The sequence below is a fragment of the Hemicordylus capensis genome, chromosome 3 (genome assembly GCF_027244095.1).
Source record: "Hemicordylus capensis ecotype Gifberg chromosome 3, rHemCap1.1.pri, whole genome shotgun sequence".
Classification (NCBI taxonomy): Eukaryota; Metazoa; Chordata; class Lepidosauria; order Squamata; family Cordylidae; genus Hemicordylus; species Hemicordylus capensis.
In genome coordinates this window covers 229731594-229753153 of record NC_069659.1, presented here as the reverse complement: position 1 = coordinate 229753153, position 21560 = coordinate 229731594, and the positions used below count along the sequence as shown (strand labels likewise).

General features: G+C 44.3%; 2 protein-coding genes across 12 annotated transcripts in view; one reads left to right on the top strand and one right to left on the bottom strand.

Annotated features, from left to right (window-relative positions):
• The window catches only part of LRRTM3 (leucine rich repeat transmembrane neuronal 3), a 177253-nt gene extending 164009 nt beyond the window's left edge, over positions 1–13244 (bottom strand). Inside the window, exons 1-2 of the mRNA XM_053307757.1 lie at positions 12737–13244; positions 10808–12339 (exon numbers count right to left, since the gene is read on the bottom strand). Coding sequence (XP_053163732.1) covers positions 10808–12339; positions 12737–12740 — 1536 coding nt within the window. The 5' untranslated portion in view covers positions 12741–13244. The remainder of the gene's footprint in view (positions 1–10807; positions 12340–12736) is intronic.
• The window catches only part of CTNNA3 (catenin alpha 3), a 1115062-nt gene that overhangs the window by 427474 nt on the left and 666028 nt on the right, over positions 1–21560 (top strand). The gene's annotated exons all lie outside the window — the stretch shown is intronic.

Below are 21560 nucleotides of genomic sequence, written 5' to 3'. Positions count from 1 at the left end.
CCCAGTTCCTGGAGCATCTGAGCCAATTTTTGTTCAATTTTGTATTCATTAGTACAAGGAGGGGAAGAAAACTTCAAGATACACATCACTCCAGTAGTTATATACTCCCATACTTAAAATCTGAGGACAGTACAGCTGGAAGGCAAATCCCCCGCATAACAACTAAATGCCAAATGCATGCATATGTCTATGTTAATGTAGCTGTAGTGATTTTGGTAAGAATGCTGAATAAAATTTATTTGTCTGGTACCAGGTTTTGAATATGAGAACCAGGGTTGTTGTTGCTGGTGGTATCTTACTTACAGCACAAATATCAGGCATCTAGTAAGTTGTGCACTTATGCACTTCAGTTTATTTTGCAGTTTATACGTTTTCACTTTGGCAGTGCCTTGATTAGGATGAGAGATCAGGTGCATATATGACATAAATAAGAATGAGTGGCGGATATAATGTATGGTAACTGCAGCAGTATACAGTGGGAAATGATGTCACCAAAAAGATAAAATACCTGAGGGACAGCAACAACAAAACACAAAGCACCCAAGCCATGTGCTTTACTTCATCCCGCCACTGTGTGTCACTGTTTTTCTTTGGATATTTGGTTGGTAGAATATTTATCTAAACATGTGTGCCTGCACAAGGATCACTTTAATATGGCAAGCTGCAATTAGTGTAGAACGTTTCTCAAAACCCACATTCATTTGGGGGAATATGTAAATACATTTGATTCTGGTGTAAATGTTCATTAGAACTACTTCCTTAAAATAATCAATCCATAAAACAAACATCGTGATATGGCAAAAATAAAACCTCAGACTTGGAGCTGTTGTTATCAACACCCAGTTTGTAGCTTCTCTCAGATGACCGTTGTGCTATTACTGTAACCTGGTCTTAGGGAGGTGGAGGTTGGAGTTCTAGAGAAGAAATTTGGCAGGAGTGGCAGATAGGGATGTGCATGGAACCAGCACATGGAACCGACATGGAACCGTTTCCCCTGCCGGCGCTCTCTTAAAAATCGGTTCAGTGGGGCAGCAGCATACCTCCCTGCTGCCCCGTTCCCTCTTCAGTCCAGAAGTGGCCAGAAGTACCTCATGTGCAGGATATGCTGCCGCCCTCCCATACCGATTTTAAAAGAGAGCCGGTGGGGAAAACATGGTGGTGGGGAATGCACCCTCACCCACCCTTAAAGGTGTTCCCCCGCCTTTGAACTGGCTGAACCACCAGCTGTCCAAACCTGTTCAGAGGCTTGTAAAAGGGCCTCTGAACAGGTTCATGCACATCCCTAGTTCCAGGTCTTGTGGCACTTGAGACTGAAGTCCAGTTCACTTTACTTGCAGCAGTGTTGGAGTCACTTCCCTGTCGTTTGACCCCATGCTGCTCCTGGAGCATGGACACTGCATTCCCTCCTAGTTGAACAAGATTCATGCAAGAAGGGATAATGCCATGCCAGTAGGTGCACCTCTATATGCATTCACTCAGAGCAGTGGGGAATCATATGGTGGTGAAATCAGTCTCATGCCGCTGTGAATACATGCGAATTGGCCTTCAGACAAGCGAGAATTTAGAAAGGAGCATGGGAATCCCCTGATCCACATATCTTAGGTAATGATGGGAAACTGGTTATGCTATATCACAAGAGCTAGAGCAGGCTCTAGATATGACCATCTTCTCCCTTCAATTGACTCCTGGATCGAGGTGGGATCTGGGAAATTACAGGCTGGTCACCTTAACTTCAGTGCCAGGTAAATTGATGGAAAGCATACTTAAGGACAAAATTGTTAAACATATAAAGGAACAGGGCTTGTTGCAGGAGAACTAGCATGGCTTCTGCAAGGGCACATTTTGCCTCACTAACCTTCTAGAGTTCTTTGAGATTGTCAACAGGCATGTGGATAAAGGTGATCCAGTTGACATAGTATACTTGGACTTTGAAAAAGTTTTTGATAATGTTCCTCACCAAAGGCTCTTGAGGAAACTTAGCAGGCATGGAATAAGGGGACAGGTTCATGTGTGGATTGGTAACTGGTTCGGACAGGAAGGGAAAAGGAAACAGACAGTAGGAATAAATGGACAGTTTTTCACAATGGAGGTAGGTAGGAAGTGGGGTCCCCCAGGGATCAGTACTTGGACCAGTGCTCTTTACCTTGTTCATAAATGATCTCGAAGTTGGGGTGAGAAGTGAAGTGGCCAAATTTGCAGATGACCCTGAACTATTTAGGGTAGTGAAATCCACAACAGATTGTGAGGAGCTGCCAAAAGATCTCTCCAAACTTGGTGAGTGGACAACAAAATGGCAAATGTGGTTCAATGTAAGCAAGTGTGAAGTGATGCACATTGGGGAAAAAACACCAACTTCACATATATGGTGATGGGGATCTGACCTGTCAGTGACTGACCAGGAGAGAGATCTTGGGGTTGTGGTGCACAGCTCATTGAAAGTGTCAACTCAGTGTACAGCAGCTGTGAAAAAGGCTAATTCCATGCTAGGAATCATTAGGAAGGGGATTGAAAATAAATCTGCTAATATTATAATGCCCTTATACAAATCAATGGTGTGGCCACGTCTGGAGTACTGCATACAGCTTTGGTCACCATATCTTAAGAAGGATATTGTAGAACTGGAAAAGGTTCAGAAGAGGGCAACCAAAATGATCAGGGGCCTGGAGCACCTTCCTTATGAGGCTAGGCCACAGCATCTGGGGCTCTTAATCTTGGAAAAGAGGTGACTAGAGAGAGACATGATTGAGGTGTATAAAATTATGCATAGAGTGGAGAGGCTGGAAAGAGAGACATTTTCCTCCCTCTCTCACAACACTAGAACTAGGGGTCACCCCATGAAACTGAAGTACTGTTTCACACAGCGCATAATTAATCTATGGAATTCTTTGCCATGGGATGTGGTGATGGCCACCAGCTTGGATGGTTTTAAAAGGGGCTTAGACAAATTAATCGAGGACAGGTCTATCAATGGCTACTAGTCTGGTGGCTGTTGGCCACCTCCAGCCTCAGAGACACGATGCCTCTCAATACCAGTTGCAGGTCTGTTCTTACATTCTTATACGGGGATATTGGAAGAAAGAGATTGACCTCTTTATAGCCTAGGAAGCAGTGTTCCCAATATCAACAGGGAGATCCGAAGTAACTCACCCCTAGAGCAGGCATGGGCAGACTTCAGGTCAGAAATTTTGGTTTTTTTCTAGAACTCAAAGGTGCCGCAGATCCAGCAAGGTACCAGGCCTGACAACATAAGGCCCGGGGGCCGAATCCGGCCCACTGGGACTTTTTGGCTGGCCCCAGGGCTGTCCCAAATTATTGTGGTGCTTGAGGTGAGGTGCAAAATGCTGCCTTGCCCCATAGACCTGGTGGGGGGTCTGCCCCCTTTCAAAATTGACTTTTGAAGGCGCTGAATGTGCATGGGGGACAAGGAAGAGGAAAGGTTGCTAGGAGCCTCCTCTTCTCTCCTCATGCTGTGGGTATACACATCTATATTTGAGTTTCTACATATCAAAGATTATAAAGGCCTAGGTTTGTGGTTTTTTTTTTTTAACAAGCTGTAAGCCTTTTTGTTGTTGCTATTGTTACACAATTGGGAATTGAGAAAATCCTTGCAAATTGTCCAGTGATCTACCAGTAGATTTTGATCAATCTTCTGCCTACCTCTACCTTAAAGACTGAGAGTAAACCTAATTCTCAGATAATGGAGTGAGGGATAAAACTTTATAGATGCATTGGGAGAATTGGTCAGTGGTCAGTGGATAGGAATTAGACCTGAGCTTGATTCTTCAGATACTTATAGAGAGACTAGGTTTCTCTGATGCATGCTGTTTTCCTGTAGTTGGATTGATAGAATTAGGGAACAAAGATTAAAGATTTCAAACAATTTTTAGTCTCCAAAACTAATATTTTTTAGTCTCCCAAACAAATTCGTTTCATTGCGATAGTAATGTGAACTTTGGTAGAGAAAATGAAAATGGATGTTTTGAGTGGTCATGCAATAATGAATTTTTATGAATAATTGGATAGCTATATTAAAGCCTGGCTAGGTAATCTTGATATGAAGGGGAGTGAGTCATGCAGAAGAGTATGAAAGGAAAACTTTTACAGTTAGTTATTTCCACAGCCAGTGTGTTCATTACTGTGAGGTTCTAGTGTGCTGGCTTATTTTACTTCTTGATTTCAAGCAACAAAATACTGGCCAACATGTTCCACAGTATAATGCAGGTGGTTCTGAGCCACTTATAGATGTCCTGCTGCGGGCATCTAAGAAACCACCATAGGTTTTGCACTTTTGTGCAAGAGCACAAATACTTAAAGTAGTGTGCCCACATTCTGGGAGCACTATTTAGATTGTTTCCAATGTAAATAGCACTCCTAGATTGCAAGTATGCCACTTTAAGTATTTGTGTTCTTGGACAAAAGTGCAAATGGGTGACTGTGGCAGCATGGGTGACCCTTATGGCAGGATAGCTGGTCTTGTGGTAGCAAGCATGAATTGTCCCCTTTGCCAAGCAAGGTCTGTCCTGGTTTGCATTTGGATGGGAGACTACATATGAGCACATGTAAGATATTCCCCTTAGGGGATGGGGCTGCTCTGGGGAAAGCACCTGCATGTTTGCATGCAGAAGGTTCCAAGTTCCCTCCCTGGCATCTCCAAGATAGGGATGAGAGACTCCTGCCTGTAACCTTGGAGAAGCCGCTGCCAGTCTGTGTAGATAATCACTGGTGAATTAAGGGAGAGGCAGTAGAGGCAACTGCCTATGGTGGCACAATTCCCCCAGTGGCAAATTTTGGTCATATGGAAAAACTTTTTAAAATGTTAAAACTGGGGGCAAGGGACGGGAGTTTAAATTTATTTTTTAACTTAAAAACCTTTCTGCAATAGCTGTCATTTGGGAGGTAGATGGGCTTGGATTAGGGGGGGTATCGTCACCCTCTCGCGGTGGCGGTTTTAATGTTTTAAAAATAGATTTAATTCCCTCCTCCTTCCTCCCTTGCTGCTGGGATGGCAAAGAGCTTAATCTGCCCCTGTAGACAGTACTGAGCTAGATGGACCAATGGTCTGACTCAGCATAAGGCAGCTTCCTAGGTTCCTAAATTAACTACATTATGCTATGGAACACGTTGGCCACTATCAAATAACAAAATGAAGCTATGGATATAGCTTTTCATTCTTTAGTGTATGTGGAGACAGTAGCTGACAATAATACTAAATTACTCCTGAGTTGTCCTATGCAGTTGCATAGTCCTCTAGCGTAACTCCTGACTAGCTTAGTCTGGATGTCATTTCTATAGGCTAAGGAAAGTTCCATAGAATAGGGCTGATCTCACAACCCTAAACAGAGTTGGAGGAGTGCCCAGCCAGGGTAGGAGAGCTGTGTGTGCTCCTGGTCAGAGGTTGTATGTCCACAAAGATCAAAGTAGGAGGAAGTGAGAGTGATTGTGTGGAAGCCAGGAGCTGGGTAGGATGGCTTTTTGTCCACTCCTGATAAAAAGCTAGGGGCAGAGTGTTGGTCAGCCACACGTCCTACCCAGCTTCCGACTTCCACATGATCACTCTTTCTCCTCCTGCCTTAATCTTGGCAAACACACTTGCTGATTGGGAACATGCTCGGCTCTCCCTACCATGACTGGGCACTCTTCTGACCCTGTTTAGGTTATGGGAATAGCCCTAAAGTTTAACAACCAGATCTTTTAAAATAGTTGCAGTAAATAGTCATTTGTGACTTCTTGTTGAGCTGTCAAATCTAGAGGGGCATTTGTCCAGCAGTTTTGGTTTTGTGAGATGAACTCCATTTGCTGCTTCTGCTCTGAAGTGCAACATAGTTTCCCTGATGTTTTATTTGTATTTGAGACACAGTAAAAATATAGAGCAATAGGCATCCAAGCTCATGTATCAAATATTCATCATTCTGTTTTTTTCTAAACAGATGAGTAGTGAGAATATATCTGGAGAACAGAGCTTTGACAGAGACACAGATCTGCCTGGGTACACACCTGAGAGACCTAGGCCACAAATAGTAGTTGTGCTTCCAAAGCAGTATCTTTGGCAAAATGAGAGTTCTCCAGTTAGTGAATTCAACTTGTCCATTCCTGCTCCTTTTACATATCTAATGTCTTCTGCATCTTTCCTACTTCAACTCCTTATCACGTCTCTATGTTCACGTATTCAACTTCCTCCAGCCTAGTATCCTGACTCTTGACCTAGCATGGCTTTTAAAAAACCCATTGTATATTTCCTGCTTCAAAAACCCTCTGCTTGCTTGACACCAGGCTTAACACAACTAATTAAACCTAATCTTAAGTTATTCTCAGCAGCTCCTGCCCCTGACTTCCTGAGTTTTCACTCCAGACTTTCTTTTAATGGTTTGCTCACCCAGGTCACTTTAACTTGCTCTTTAATGACATTACTTTGATACATGGAGATTGAATGGTTGAAGCAGAGAAATCATTATATGGCTTGATCCAGGGGCATAGCTAGGGGAGGGGGGCTGTGTTCACCCCTCTCCCCGGCGGTCTCTCCAGTGAGGGAGATAATGAAGAAAATTGGGAGGGGAGGTGCTGGGGGGGGGGCATCAGGAGCTTGGACCCAGGATTTTTGAACCCATCCGCTCAATTATAGCTATGCCCCTGACTTGATCAAAATTTTTAGAATGTATCCAGGACTCAGGATTCTCCAACTGTGAAGAGGGCTTTCCCAAAGAAGCATGTCTAGCTGTCAGAGGAGGGATAAGCTTCTTCCTAAAATCCCACAACAGAATGTATGACCCAAACAGTAGAATACTGAACCTATCTGTCACAGTTCTCTCCATACTGACTGAAAATGCTGTAGACTTTCCCCCTTGTCTTGCAGTTCATGTCTGTGTCCTCCAGTACAGACATATGTCCTACTGTTTCCTTTCTTCTTTGAGCTGTTTGGATTAGATCACAATACAAGTGTTCCCACCTGTTTTCTCTGTATTGGCCTCATTGGATTCCCTTGGCAACGTTTGAAGTGAACATGCCATTTCCTCTGCTCCTTCACTGATGTGGAAAATAAAGGTAAACAAAGTCTTGTGAAAATAGCATTCCCCCACACAGTTGCACTCGTGTGAGAGGATTGCAAGATACTCAGCCCTTTCTCACAATCAGTGAGAAAGGCTTGAGAGCATGTGGGGAGGAAGTCTAGAAATCAAATCATGTGCCCAGACGTTCCATTGCTGGATCTAGCAGCACAGAGGTGCAAAATCCCATAGTGCACCACACGAGTGCACGGTGCATTGTGGGGATTTCCCCAGCAACAGGTGGGTGCCTGTCAGTGTTACAGTGCTGGCTACAGTGCCAGCTACAAGCAGCCGGAGCTGCATACAAGCAGGGAAACGGGGCTAAGGGAGCATTTGCTCCCTTAACCTCATTTAAGAGGCTGGCTCTGCAGGCAGGTTTGCTGCTGAAACGCCACCATGATTAGGTGTGATCCCGGCAGTTCTCATGCTCAGCCAAGACCGAGCTTGGCTGCACGTGAGAACAGCCTCATTTAATCAAGAAAAATGCATTTTCCAGGACACAGTAAGTTGTGATTCATGGGGAAGCCTGTAACTGGACCATTTTTGCACATGAGGAGAATTTTTCACAGTGACATTTTTGCTTCACAAATTATCATGTGGGTCTGTCACACTGGGGGAGGCCCAAATATTTCTTTGTCCCTTACTAAGAGACTGGAACAGGCCAACTATATGCAATGGAGTACAGGGCTTCTATATGTGTGGAAGAGAAGAAGGCCGCAGGTGCAGTTTTGCTCATTCCTGCAGATTGAGCCACCACCTGCCAGAATTCCTCATAACATTAAAGATACTGGAACTCTGGCCTCCTTTGCCTCTGGTCGCTCTAGACTTAGAAAGACACAGTATGGAAACCATCGTCTGGTTGTTTATTGTTCAAAATAATGAATAAAGTCTGGTTTAGTTCTCTTGACACAAAAAAGGGTCAATAATTTACACTCACTCTCCACTACCTAGAAACAGTTTTATTCAGCTCCACTTGCTCTAAAGTTTGATAGATGGAAGTTGTTGTCAATGGCATGTATAAGCTGCAAAGCCAGCCGGCAGCTTTTTCCCTCTGATAACTCTAGTGATAATTACACATTCATCTATCACTGAATATGCGCACATATAAATATAGCCTGCTCGAATTCCTTCAAATGAAAACAGAATTAATTGCTTTTTAAAATGCCTGCGCATTATTTTTCCCCTGTTAATTGTACATCATGATGACATTATTGACATTGATGGTTCAACTGTTTGGTCTTTGAGACATCAGAATTCTCAGTGGTTCCCTTTTCTCCAGTTTTCCATCTCTGAATTATAAAATGTTATAGCAAATCATTCTAGCCATAACTTTTTACACAGGGCAGCATAAGCTTAATTTCCATGTAGTGTTTCCTTCAAGTACGATCAGAATAATTTAAGAAACACATATTTAAAGTCAGAATATTTGCAGCCCATTTGCCATCCTATTCAGCTGGGTACACAAAATTACAGAGAAAATATTCTAGTATTTCTGTGTCCAAACTCTCCCTCATTTGCATTATGAAATATAGTTACAATGCACATTTAGCACCCAAGAATCAAAGAATAGCAAAAAAAAAAAAAAAAAGCAATACCCCCCACCCCTTTGTTATAATACTTGCTGGTATTATTTATTCACTTGTTGTATATACACTTGCCATTACTCACCAACAGACCTCTTGTACTATTGTACTTCTAGTATGCCAAAAGCTTCTGCATAGATAAAATTTGCCTGGTATAATGTTGGTCTTCTAATGGCACTAGATTTTTTTTTAAACTTCTATGATCATATTATAGGAATCTCAAGAACGTCGACTCAGAAAAATCACATCTCTTGTGTAAAGTATTAGTTATGTATATAGTTATGCATGCGTTGTTAATCATGTTGAAATCTTTGACTGTTAGCTTTTCAACAAATATATTATACCCGTTTAATACCAGTAAAACTATGTAGCAGCCTCTTATTTTCTTTCTGCTTATATTCTCATGAAAACAGAATACAGGTGCACTACCTGAAAATCACTGTAAGTGTATTAGTGCTGCGCAAATGATGTGCTACTTTTCTCTGGAACAGTTCAAGATGACTTTCTTTCAATATTTTTCTCAAAAAGCAAAACCCCTGAACATGGATGCTTCCCCACCAGACTGCTGCAGTGGAAGGGCTTTATAGAAACATTCTCTCCCAAGTGGCCAGAGATGGGCAGTGTACTAAGCCTAATCAAGTTATGCACTAAAGGTGGTGGAATTCTTTGCCAGATTTTGTAAACATGCTCTTCATTTTATCTGAAGACTAATAAAAGAGAGCTATTTTCATAAGAAAGTCTTTGATCACACTTTATTATAAAACATAGGTATTTTCAGTTGATTATATTTTGTCATGAAGAGGTGTGCTTTTGATTGCAGATAGCCAACTTGATTTTCTACAAAATCATACTAAATATTGCATCCACATTTTAAAAAATCTATGTGAAAGTCTAAAATGTCAAACAGCAAGGTTATCAAAAGAGAATTGATTGATTTTCCCCACCCCTGCCCATTGATCCACTGACTTTTCCTAAAAGAGAATCCTTCTGATGTGCTTTCCCTTAGCCTGGGCAAGTATCCAGTTTTCACTGCAAGCATTTTCCTAGTTGCTGTGCTGTATTTAAAACGTAGTTCCATCAGCTTTCTAAATACCCACAATGGCAAATTACATAATGAAACACCACCAATCACAATGTAACATTTTTGAAAGAAGAAACATGATGGATTTAATGGCTTCATCATCAATCACATTAATGCCTTTCACACTCCAGAGAAAACAGAATTTCTAATGCGCACCCAAGCAAATGTGTGCAGGAAGTGGTTTTGCCTTTGTAACTGTACATTTCAGCTCCTCTAATCGCATCAATAAGGAATTTGGGCTCCTCATTTAATGAATGCCTTTTGACTACTTTCTGAAAGGCAACTGACTGTGAGAAGGAAGAAACACTAGCATCGTTTATATGAAACCAGAAGAACAGATTTCAATTAGTAGTTCTCAACTCTACAAACTCTATTGTGTTATAACACAGTGCAGTGAATCCCATTCTGTTCCACCCTCTGCCTTTTATTCCTTGTGAAAGCTTTGATTTTCCCTCCTCTTTATTTAGCCAAGTGATTCCCCTGCCTCCACCCCCAGTACTTCAGGATGTTGTTTTAAGACCACTGGCTTTTGTGGGTGCTTTGCACTGAACAGAAATCAAGCATTCTTTCCGGCTTGTTTCTATGCCGTCTCTAAGCCAAAGCAAGTGTGCATACATCTCCTGGCTTGTCTAATGTGTCCTTGAATCATGGAATGAATTTCAGAATACTTGCATCATTTTTGTCTTGCTCTTCTCATTATTTGTCTATGTGAAAACAACACTTATGTAGAGCAACACTGTGCATTAAATAGACACACACACGCACGCACACACACACATACACAGAAAATTGTATCCACTATGAAAGGATTTTTCTATTGAAAAAGGAGGGAATGAAATCAGTAAAGGGGCTGTACAACAGGTATTATGTTGAAGCTGAACTCGGGCGTCACATTGTTCATGGTCTTTTCAATTTCAGTGGACTTATGGAGAAAAGTTGACCAAGCAAAATGGAAAAGACCAGCATTATGAACATGTGCCAAGTGTGATATAGAAGTGTGGTGCAAAGTGACAGAAAAAGGCTCCTTTTATGGTCACCGGAGTTCAGCGAAGTACCACCATTGCCTAGTTTTTAAACAGCTCTTTTATCACAAAGGTTCATACCTCACATTCCCTGGAGCCTGACTTGCCATACGTGCAGGGTCCCGTTCCATTCAGCAGCATCTCGCTGGTCTCGGTGTTAGTGGGCTTGTAATCGACATAAAACTCCTGTGTGGTTGGAGTCATCTGCTTCAGCGCCTGCCGTTTCTTTTTCCTATGCTTCCGCATGAGCGAGCGCTGCTGCAGCTGCTTCATGCTGGCAGGATAACGCTTCCACGACACGTAGATGACCAGCAGGATCACAAGCACTGACAAGAACAGGGCCACACTCCCGGCGATGATTTTGTGGAAGGAGATGTGTTCTGTGTCATGCTCAGGCTCTGTGCTGGCTTCAGTGGCCCCAGCGGTGGGGGGCACAGGAGGTTTGCTGTCGTGCTTAGGCCTGATGACTTTGGGTTTAAAAGTTGGCTTTGGGGGAGCCTGTGGCAATTCAAACCTTTCTGTAGTACTTTTGCCACATATGCTGTAATTTCTCACTGCATCAACCACGTTCACCCCTTGCAGCTCTTTGGGGCTGGCGCAGATAATTGTATTTTCCCTCAGCCCTTTAAAACTTTTGAGCCAGTTTACCAGGGAGCAAATGTTTCTGCTGCATTCCCATATATTCCCAGCAAGGCTGATATCATTGAGAGATATCCAAGAATCCAAAATCTCTTGACCAATGAACGTGAGCTTGTTGGAATCCAGGTTGAGGCGCTGCAAATTGGGCACACACTGGAAAACACTAGGTCCACTGAAGGCTTCAATTTCGTTGCCAGATAAATCAAGCCTTTGTAATGAGCTCCAGGTCCAGGACATGGTTTGTCCTATCACGCTGATTTTATTCCACTGTAAATAAAGGTTCTGAAGGCTGACTAGTCTTGGAAAAAGTGCCAAGTTAAGCTTAGAAAATTGATTGTGCTCCAGGTGAAGCTCTTTCAGCCTGATCATGCCTGCAAAGACATTCCTAGCTAAGCTCCGGATCCTGTTGTAGCCCAAGTCTAAGAGTTCAAGGTTCCTACAGTCTTGGAAAATTCGGACAGGGATTGTTCTCAGAGAATTGGACCGCAAATGTAAACTCAGCAGCTTCCTTAAGCCCCTGAACTGTTCAGATCCCAGAGACTGCAGCTGATTGTATGACAAATCCAAATTCCGGAGATTTGTCACTGGTCTGAATGTGTTATTAAGAAAATAGGCAATTCTGTTGGAACTCAGGATCAACTCTTTTAGCCTGCGTATTCCATTGAATGCATTTTCATCAATATTGCTGATGTGGTTATGGTCTAGATAGAGCCAGGTGAGTTGGTTAAGACCTTTAAACTGATTGTATTTTAGTTTCTGGAGGCTGTTATATCGAAGGGACAAACCTAAACAACCAGCTGATATACTCGAGGGTATCTCCTGTAATTTCTGAGACTCGCAATATACCATTTTGCCTTCACACCTACAGCCCTTAGGGCATCCTCGTTCAGCAGACGAAAGCATTGTCAGTAATACAGTAGGGGCTATTACCAGGGCTACAGTTGATCCGCTCAATAGCCTAAATACATTGAAACCTGGAAACAGAAATAACTTAGAAAAGTTATCCCCCCAAAAAACCAATCCAGATCTATTTCAATCATATTCAAAACTGTTACTTAAATGCACAAGAAATCCCCAGCTGGACAACTGCTTTGCCACCTGTTTTATTTCCCCCACTACCATAACATAATAAATGAAAAGGGGTATATGTGTATGTATGTATGTGTGTGTGTGTGTGTGTTTGTGTGTGTGTATACACACACACACACACACACACACACACACACACATCACATTCAGCTACAGAGTCACTGGGCAATTTAACTCTAGTCATTGCTTGCACAGAGGTAAATCTATAGAGTAATTAATACAGAATCAGTGTGGGGACTGCTGTAGGCTTATTATTATAAATAAATAAAATGGAAAACATACCCATCCTTTGTGTTGTTCAAAGGTCGTCCTTAGGTCTTTTGCTTTTGCTTAGGGTGCCACAAGCATGACAGCCCCTGTCAGCTGCTCTGTGGTGAGTCAGGGCTTGCTGACACCCGGGAAGAAAAATTGGACCCCTTGGGAGATGGACCGATTTTGGAACATTATTCTTTGTCAGCCATGCAGAACACTCCAAGAATAAATAAATCCCAACACAGAATTTGCAGCAAAATGTCAAGTTCTTCCTAGGTAATAGGATCTTCATGGATGGAGCGTTTTTGCATCTTTACATTCAGAAACCTGGGTTCTTTAAAATCTCCCTGGGCAAAGCATGATAGATCCCTCCAAGTGATGCTCAGCTCTCTGAATTCGTCCGTCTGTATTCCGTTGGATAGCAGTTCTCATAGTTAGCACCTCGATCCAGCTAAGGAAGCTGCGTTGGAGCACAGAAGCTAGGATGACCCTGTACAATGAACAAGCACTGTTCACTTCTGCATACTGTCATTCTGAAAGCTCCTCCGACTGTTGCTTTGGTTTCGGTGAATGCAGTCTTATGTAAAGCTGCCCCCAGTGGTGAAGAATATTATGGGCATGTGCAGAAATTTCTTCTCTTCTCTTCTCTTCTCTCCCCCCCCCCCCGCTTTTAAATCTTGCAAAATGAGTAAGCTCTGTGCTAGGAAATGAGTGATTGTTCTGGGTGACTAAATAGGAGCATACTGGTCAGCTTCAGTGTACACTAGTGAAATGGTTGGAAATTTTCCTAGGCTTTTAGATTTTGTTTCTTTTGGGTAATTTAACAAAGCCTTTTAAGCTCAGCATCTGCTGCTGGGACTTTTACCTAACAGAAAGTGTTGATGACACATTTCATGTAGGTGTGAGAGTAGCACGTGTGTGTACACACACACACACACACACACACACACACACACACACACACACACACACAGTATATACAATTTTCGTAGGTGAATACCACTGGTATTACATTGTCATGCAAGACAGACTAATCCTTTTTATAGGATGCAGGTATGCAACTGATAAGAACTACAAGTTGTCAGGTAGGAGGAGCCAAGAGCTCTTTTAGCAGTCTACCAGTGCAGTAAACTGCTTTATTGTTGAAGATGTAGCTCTGTATGCTAAGAAGGCTGCAGCGGTGAATGTGTCCTCCTAGGCACAGAACTCCATATGAATCTTCCTGACCTTTTGAGATCTGTCTCTGAGGCCTGTTCCATGGTCCCCAGACCACCATGTGAAGTATGGTGAGAGGGCACATGGGGCTGGGCCTTTGCTGTATTGCCACTAAAATGCTGGCAGCCAAGCCAAGAGAAGTCCACTTAGTCTCATTGTTGGTGAGACCTCTCTCTCCTTTTAGCAAGCATTTCAGGGCATTGCCATTTAAGACAGAACTTGATTACTGCTTTTTTGAATTGTTTAATGCTGCTTTTGAGTAAGTTTACCATGGTAACATTTTTATAGATAGATAGTGAGGCTCTACACACGATCAAGGTGTAGTGCCTCAAGGGGTTTGGCAGGGAGAGAGGGCGCTCTCCCTGCACACGAGCAGTCGCTGGGTGGCCAGATCAGCCACCCAGATCAGCAGTGGCTTCGGTCAGGTGCTCCTGTGCATGGCCACAGCTTGTTGGGGAGCTCCGGGGATCGAGGAGCACTGCCGTGTGGTGTTCCAGTCCCTGGCGCCCCAGGAAGGCACTGTGAAAGTGTGCAGTGCCTTCCTGGGGTTCCCCCCTCCCCTCTCCCCCCACCCTGAGTGTGTCAGCCGTGGCTGACACACAATCAAAGGAACAAGGTTAATGGAGCACTTGCTCCATTAACCTCATTTAGCAGGAGGGTTTTTTAGGCGGGCTCGCCTGAGAGCCTGGTGGTTCTGACGATCACTGGAAACTGGTCTGGGCTCCTTTAGCCCAGTTTCTAGTGACCGTGGGGATAGCTTCAACATTTATGTATGTATGTGTCTGTCTGTCTGTCTGTATGTTGTGTGCTGTGCCTATTTAGAGAACAGTGGGATATAAAAGTCTGAAATAAATATATATCTGTCCTATGGCCTATGTTGTAATGCAGTGTACCCACTCCACTTCAGCCAGCCTTCCTGTCTTCCTATTTGCCTGCTGCATCGAAGTGGGAGACATTGGGGCTATTCTGACGATCAGCAAGAATTGGGCTAGCCTCTGCTAGCCCGATTTTTGCTGATCATAAGAACCACTGGGCTCGCAGCCAAGCCTGGTGGTTCTGGAGTGGCTAACCCGCTCCTGTAGCCCGACCCGTAGACCGGGTTTGCGGAGCGAACACAAACGCAAGCACTCCGCAAACCCGGGCTATCTGCTTGTGAGTAGCTGCGGCGTGGCTCCACGCCATGGCTACTCACGAGTGGACCCCTGACCGGGAGGTGAAAAGCCACCTCCCGGCTCCGGGGGTCTCCCCAGTATGCCCTGCATGCTCGCACAGGGTATACTGGGGCTTCCGTGGGCTGCGTGGCCCCCAAGGTCCCCAGCCCCTGCCAGCTCCATCTTGGAGCCAGCAATCATGTGGGCAGCCGATCCGGCCGCCCAGGGCTCCCTCCCCGCTCGTGAGCGGTGGAATGGGCTTAGCCCGCTCTTCCCGCTCACAGCCCCAAGCTGGGTCTCACGGATCATGAGACCCAGTCCACTGAGATAGTTCTGGGTTTGCAAAAGTGGATCCCATCTCTGTACATCCCACGCTCCAATTCATCTGGGTAACACAGGTCTGCTATAGCCAGCAAAATTCCCTCTTGTGATCTGATTTCAGGTGGGCAACATCAGGGGAAGTGACAAACTGAATTACAGAATGAGAGCATATTGGTTGATGTTCTGTCTCCCCACTTGCAGTTGTCATTTCTTCTCTGTGGGGAGGGGAAATAGATCTTGGTGTACCTTGCTCTGACATCTGGGAAGAGGTATGTGCAGAAGCAGGCTCTCCCTTTTGCAGCCATCAAGCTATTTCAGTGCTTCCTAGAAAATGTCAAGGCTGAAGGGGTGGCAATGTGGGCTGTGAAAAGAGGAGCTAATCTTTGTGCCAGTTCTCATGTGCGTGCATGTTGCTTGATTACTTAGCATTTAATGGCTTTCATCTGAATTTGTGAATTGGCTCTATTTAAAATGATAGTGCTGAAGACACAGAGGTCATTCAGACAATCAAAAACTGTGTTATACCCAGGGGTGGAAGCTATGTGTGCTCCCAATATTCAGTTGTGTGGACGCAAGGTAGGAGGAAAACCTGATAGTTTTTCCTCCTACCTCACTTCCACACAATCACTTCTACTCAGGGAGGCTATTCACATGCGTGGAGGGAGCCCAGCCTGATTTCCCCCATGCGTGTGAACCGCCAGGAGCTGCATGGCGTTAGCCTGCTTAATTGTGCCTCCCTAAATGAGGTTAGTGGAGCGAGCACTCCACTAACCCCATTTAGTTGATTGTGAGTCGCCACAGCGTGGTTCTGCACCATGGCAACTCATGAGTAGACCCCTGACTGGGAGGCAACAGCAAGCCTCCCAGCCACGGGGGTCTCCCCAGAATGCCCCACACACTCATGTGGGGCATCCTGGGACTTCCAGGGGCCGGGTGGCCCCCAATCTCCACCGCCCCTACTGGCTCTATGACCAGCAGCCTGGAGCAGTGCATTCATGCACACAGGCACAAGCTCCTCCTCCTCTGCAGTCCTCATGCCATGAGCTGCCCCTCTCCTCACCCCCTCACTGCCAGGAGGCCAATGCAAGTCTCTACCAGGTGTGTGGCTCACTTGAGTCAGTGCTGGAGTGGGGAGAGTAGCCCCAGTAGGAGAACAGAAAACAACCTGAGTCCACAAGGCTGCTGTTGCTGCCTTCACTGGGACACACGCTCAACATGACTTAGCCTGGGTCACTCCCACTTGTGTCACACAAGTGTGATTGCGCAACTTTAGATATTAGCACAAGAGCACTGTCACTCAACAGTGCCAGTGCCTTTTTAGATGCCCACAGCAGCACAGACAGTGCAGAACTGCCTGCAGGAAACTGTGCATTATGTCAGCCAGTCATGAATATGTGTCATTTTACTAGTGGTGTGATTCCTGTTTCCTGTATAGGAGATCATACACAGATTTCGACCAGTCGCAAGTCCTACCATCCTCTCAATGTGTGTGAGGCTATTTGGCATATATAACTACAGCGTTTCCACAAGGATGTAAGCTTTCTATCGGTGGGGGGGGGGGATTGGAGCCTCAGTATCCCCCCACCACATACTTTTTGACATAAACTGCAATGGTTAGTTCAAAACTTGTTTTTGTTATAGCTTCAAATCCGTATAGTTTGAAGCTTAAAACAGGTTCACGGAAAGTGAAAGGACCCTACACCTTGAGAGCAGAGCTATCAAGCAGACTTGATCTGGATGTGGGCCTGGGCAGTTTTGTTTTGGAAGTTGCAAAACACATGCAAGTACCTTTATGTGAGTGAGTGAGACTATGCTAAATAAGACAGTGTTTTCTGCTCCCTTTTGCGGCCTTCAAATTTCAGTGTATAATTAAATATAGGTTTTATCTGGTCCAAATGGCTGTGAAGTACTCTGGGACCTGACTTTTTTTTATTTTTAATTTTTTGCTTTTGTTACTCTATAAAGTTACTCTGTATAAAGTTTGTTACTCTTTTTGTTACTCTTTACATACAATGATGCGGCTGTTTTTTAAAATCTTGGTGCTTGAGGGAAAGCTTCCACTCTTCAACTCCTCCTAACTTGTGGGAGCCAAGAATCCTGCTCTCCCTTTTCCTGCCCATGCATTGTGTGTATAGGGACCTCCGTTGCTTTTCATCTACCTGGTACATCGATTACAAAATGGATAATTGGATTTTATTCTTCCGGCAAGTCAGAGAGCAGTTATTCTTATACATGCCTCTTCCTCGCACTAGTTTTTCAGTTAATCTGGTTACAATATGGGATTTATAGTCTGTTCGTATACCACTGGCCAGAGTAACACCCACGTTCAAGTGAATGAAATTTAGTTCATCCAGCTTTATTCAGGGTCTTGGCCAAACTCAAAGACATACTGCAGTTGGGAGTCTGGTTTTTGCATGAGAAGAGGGCCATTCACATGACTTACTGGGTGGGCGGTGGGAAGGCTTCCCAAAACCTTGCCCCCCCCCCCAGACAATTGTTGGTTAGTTGGTGGGAGTGTGGAGTGCGCTCCCATACAATCAGCCCTGCTCCGTGCTGTGCAGAGCAGGGCAGACTGATCTCAGTTGTTGTCCTGGCCTCTGTGAATCTCCCAATGCACCACGATGCAATGGGGGATTCCCTCAGGAGACGGGAGCTCTAGGCACCCATCTCTGTGTCTTTTGGGGGGCTAAACATAGCCCCAGCAAACACAGGAACAGTTAGCTTGGGTTAAGGGAGCACTTGGGCAGGCAAGGCAAGGCTATAGCGTCTCAGTAGGACAAGTGGCTTAAATGCATGAGCTGACCTGGAGGCAGGGATTGCTACAGGCCCTGCTAGCTTAGCACTATAGCTTAGAGGGAGCTGTTGATTCAGAGTCTGATGGCTTGCTGAGGGACCAGAGCACTGGTGAAATGGGAGGTTTTGGAGAGGAACTGGCTGCCACAGGGCTGTCCTTAGGGCATGGCAAGCAGGGCGACCACCCCAGGCCTCGCTCTTTTAACCCCCATTAGAGTTAATTGGAAGGGGGCCCTGCTCTGGCTAATTTGCCCCGCGCCCTGCCCGGGCTCTCTAAGGACAGCCTTGGGCTGCAAGAAGCTCTGGTGGGAAACTTCTCCAGAACCTTACAGAGTCAGCCTGAGCATGCTCATTTGAAATGGATGGTGCAGAGTGTGCTCTCATCCTGCTTTGTGTTGTGTTGCTAACTGCTGCAGGACACTGCATTTTTAGTGAGCCATCCACTGTTACCCTACGATTGTATTCCATGTGGGTCAATAGCCTTGTTGAGGCATTATGCAAAGCATGGATGTGGTTCCCAGGTACAACAGCTGTTCCAGCAAGCCCCCCTGCTCATGCCAGCACACACTGTAGCCCCACCCCCCACACTGTCCCTGTGTCTGAGAAAACAAATACTAGAGCTTTTCTCATGATCAGTGAAAAGAGCTTGTGGGCGAGTTGCGGGGAAGGCAGGTTCAGCCTACCTTCTTTGCAGACAATCTCAGCAAAGTCTCTGGGTGGACGGATTGCCTGCCCAGATGAGTGGCGGCTTGCCTGGCAGCTCCGGGGGTTGGGATGCTGGGACCTGCCACTGCATGTTGCCCTGCCCCCAGGAGTCCCAATAATGCACTGTGCAAGTTCACAGTGCATTACTGGAATCCCCCTTCACCCCTCCCTGCAGGTAGAGTGTGCTATCTGTGGCTGCAAACAGCCACGGCTGACACATGATTTAAAAAAGAAAAGAGGTTAAGGGAGCGCTTTCTCCCTTAACCTCATCTAACTAGGTGGCTAGTTAGGTGGGTTTGACCAGGATTGGGTGTGATCCTGGTGGTTCACACGAGTGTGCAAAACTGGTCTGGGCTCCCTTTGGCCTGGTTTTGTATGCTCGTGTGAATAGCCTTACTGTATGCAGAGGGAGATCATCCCCATGACCGGGAATATGGAGCACCCAATGTTCCCTCGAGACAGCATTTATGCTTTGTATAATGCCTGAATGGGACTTTAATCACAGCCCGATCAGACCCCATCTGTGTATATGTGAAGCTGGGATTTTGAGAATATTTCTGACATGTATTTATATATAAGAAATTGCACTCCTGTTGTATTACTGTTTAAGATGCAGTTCTGTGTTTTGAGCCAACTGAACTGATTGTGTTTCACTGTGTACAAAATAACACTATTCACATAGCTGTAAAGTCCTACATATAAATTGGAAAAGCAGACCTTGCACACATTTTGCAATAATATGGATAATTATATATTACAGTTTGGTGTCTTTTGTAATACCTCAGTTAGTTGCCCTGAATTTTGCCTCTTCAGACATTTGAGGACAATTTGGGGGTTCCTGCTAAGCAGAACATCTGAGGAATTTTGAAGGAATAAAAAGTGTGTCGCAAGAAGACTGGTGAATTTCCTAGGAGAGTAGCATCCTATGGTGGGTGATCTCTTCCAAGTATATAAGAAGTTATTATCTAGGATTTCAAATGTTTTTGTTGTTAAACCTGTAAAGGACAACAATATTTCACTATAAAATAACTTTTCAGTGTTATTTTTCCTCCTGTTCTCTAGTTCTTTCATTTTAACCTAGATGGTCAAACATGTTATTGCATCTCTCTTTAAGGGAATGTTCTGACTTTTTAACGTTTCAATTGTTTGCCTAGGGAATTCTTACATTTTATCTTTACCCCAATGTTTAGTAATTTGTTTCTGCTGTTGTTGCAAGGCAAATGTTACATTGTTGATGCATAAAAGAGAAACAAGTTTTCTCAAGTTAAACTTTTTGTGTTGGAGTCACAGAGTCGCGCCACAATAGATTGTGGTAATAATTCTCATAAGGTTTCACCCTCAAACAGCTGCTACAAGATACTGCGGTGTCAAGGGCAGAATCTGGAAAACAAAACCCCCTGAGAAACACATTTTTGTGTGTGTACGTGTGTGGGTGGGTGTGCGTGCACGCACGCGCGCACACACACACACACACACACACACACACACACCTACAGGGAAATACTGAGCAAATATTACAATACTGCAGGAGACTTGGGTAAGTACATTTTTTTCTGTCACAAAACCAGTCACTTGTCCATGTTTAATAATTGCTCCTTTGCCTTCTTTACTAGGGCAATATTTCAGAAAATCCTAGGGAAAGAAGATGATGAGGCCCAAGGCCTATCTAGTCCAATATCCTTGTTCCTCCAGTGCCCCCCACCCCAGCCATGCCTTTGGAAAGCCCAGAATCAGGAAAGGAAGGAATCCCTCCTTTCCTGTTGTTGCTCCTCAGCAACTGGTAGATAGAGGCATGCTACCTCTTAACATGAAAGTATCATATAGCCATCAAGACTAACCATCAAGATAGAGCTGGATATAATGGATGGATATGTTGTACTCCCCCCTCCCCCCGAGCATTTCCAGACAACAGGCTTTACCGTGGGTTTCCTTTGAGGCTTTACTGTGGGTTCAAAGTTGCCCCCAAAAGCCAAGGCAAAAAGTGGATGTTTTTTTAACCCCAGATATAAATCGGGCTACATTTTAATGCACAATGAAAAACCTGGATTGTGTTTGAAGTGTTCCCCGATAGCTTGCGGGACTTCAAGGTAAATCTGGCCAATATCTGAACACACACCTCCATTCTGGAGGAGATGCAACTAAAAGCCCTGTGTGAAAATGTTCCTGGTCATGGACTGTAATAAAGTATTCATTCATTCATTCATCAATCAAGATAGATTTGTTCCCCATAAATTTGTCTAAGCCCTTTTTAAAGCTATCCAAGGTTCTGTGTCAATGTACATTTTAAAAAATCATTTATTGAAATAGTGCCTGGTGAGTGGAAGCATGTTATTTATCACTTGTGTATCTCACCCTTCCTTTCAGAAACTTGGTAGCCATTTTATCCTCACAACAACCCTGTGAATTAGGCTTAAGCTGAAAATGAATGAATTGCCCAAGTCCTTGTGACTTTCATGCCTGAGTGGTGATTCAAACACAGGTCTTCCCAGATCTAGTCCAGCCATACAATGTTGTATCCACTACATTACACAATTCTAAATTTTTGTGAGTGCTTTTCAAACTAGAGGTGTGCGTACAAGTGCATGAATACAAGTATTTTTAAAGGATTGATTTGAAATAACCTATAGAAGTCATTCACACAATCAAAAACTATGAGGCTCTACATGTGA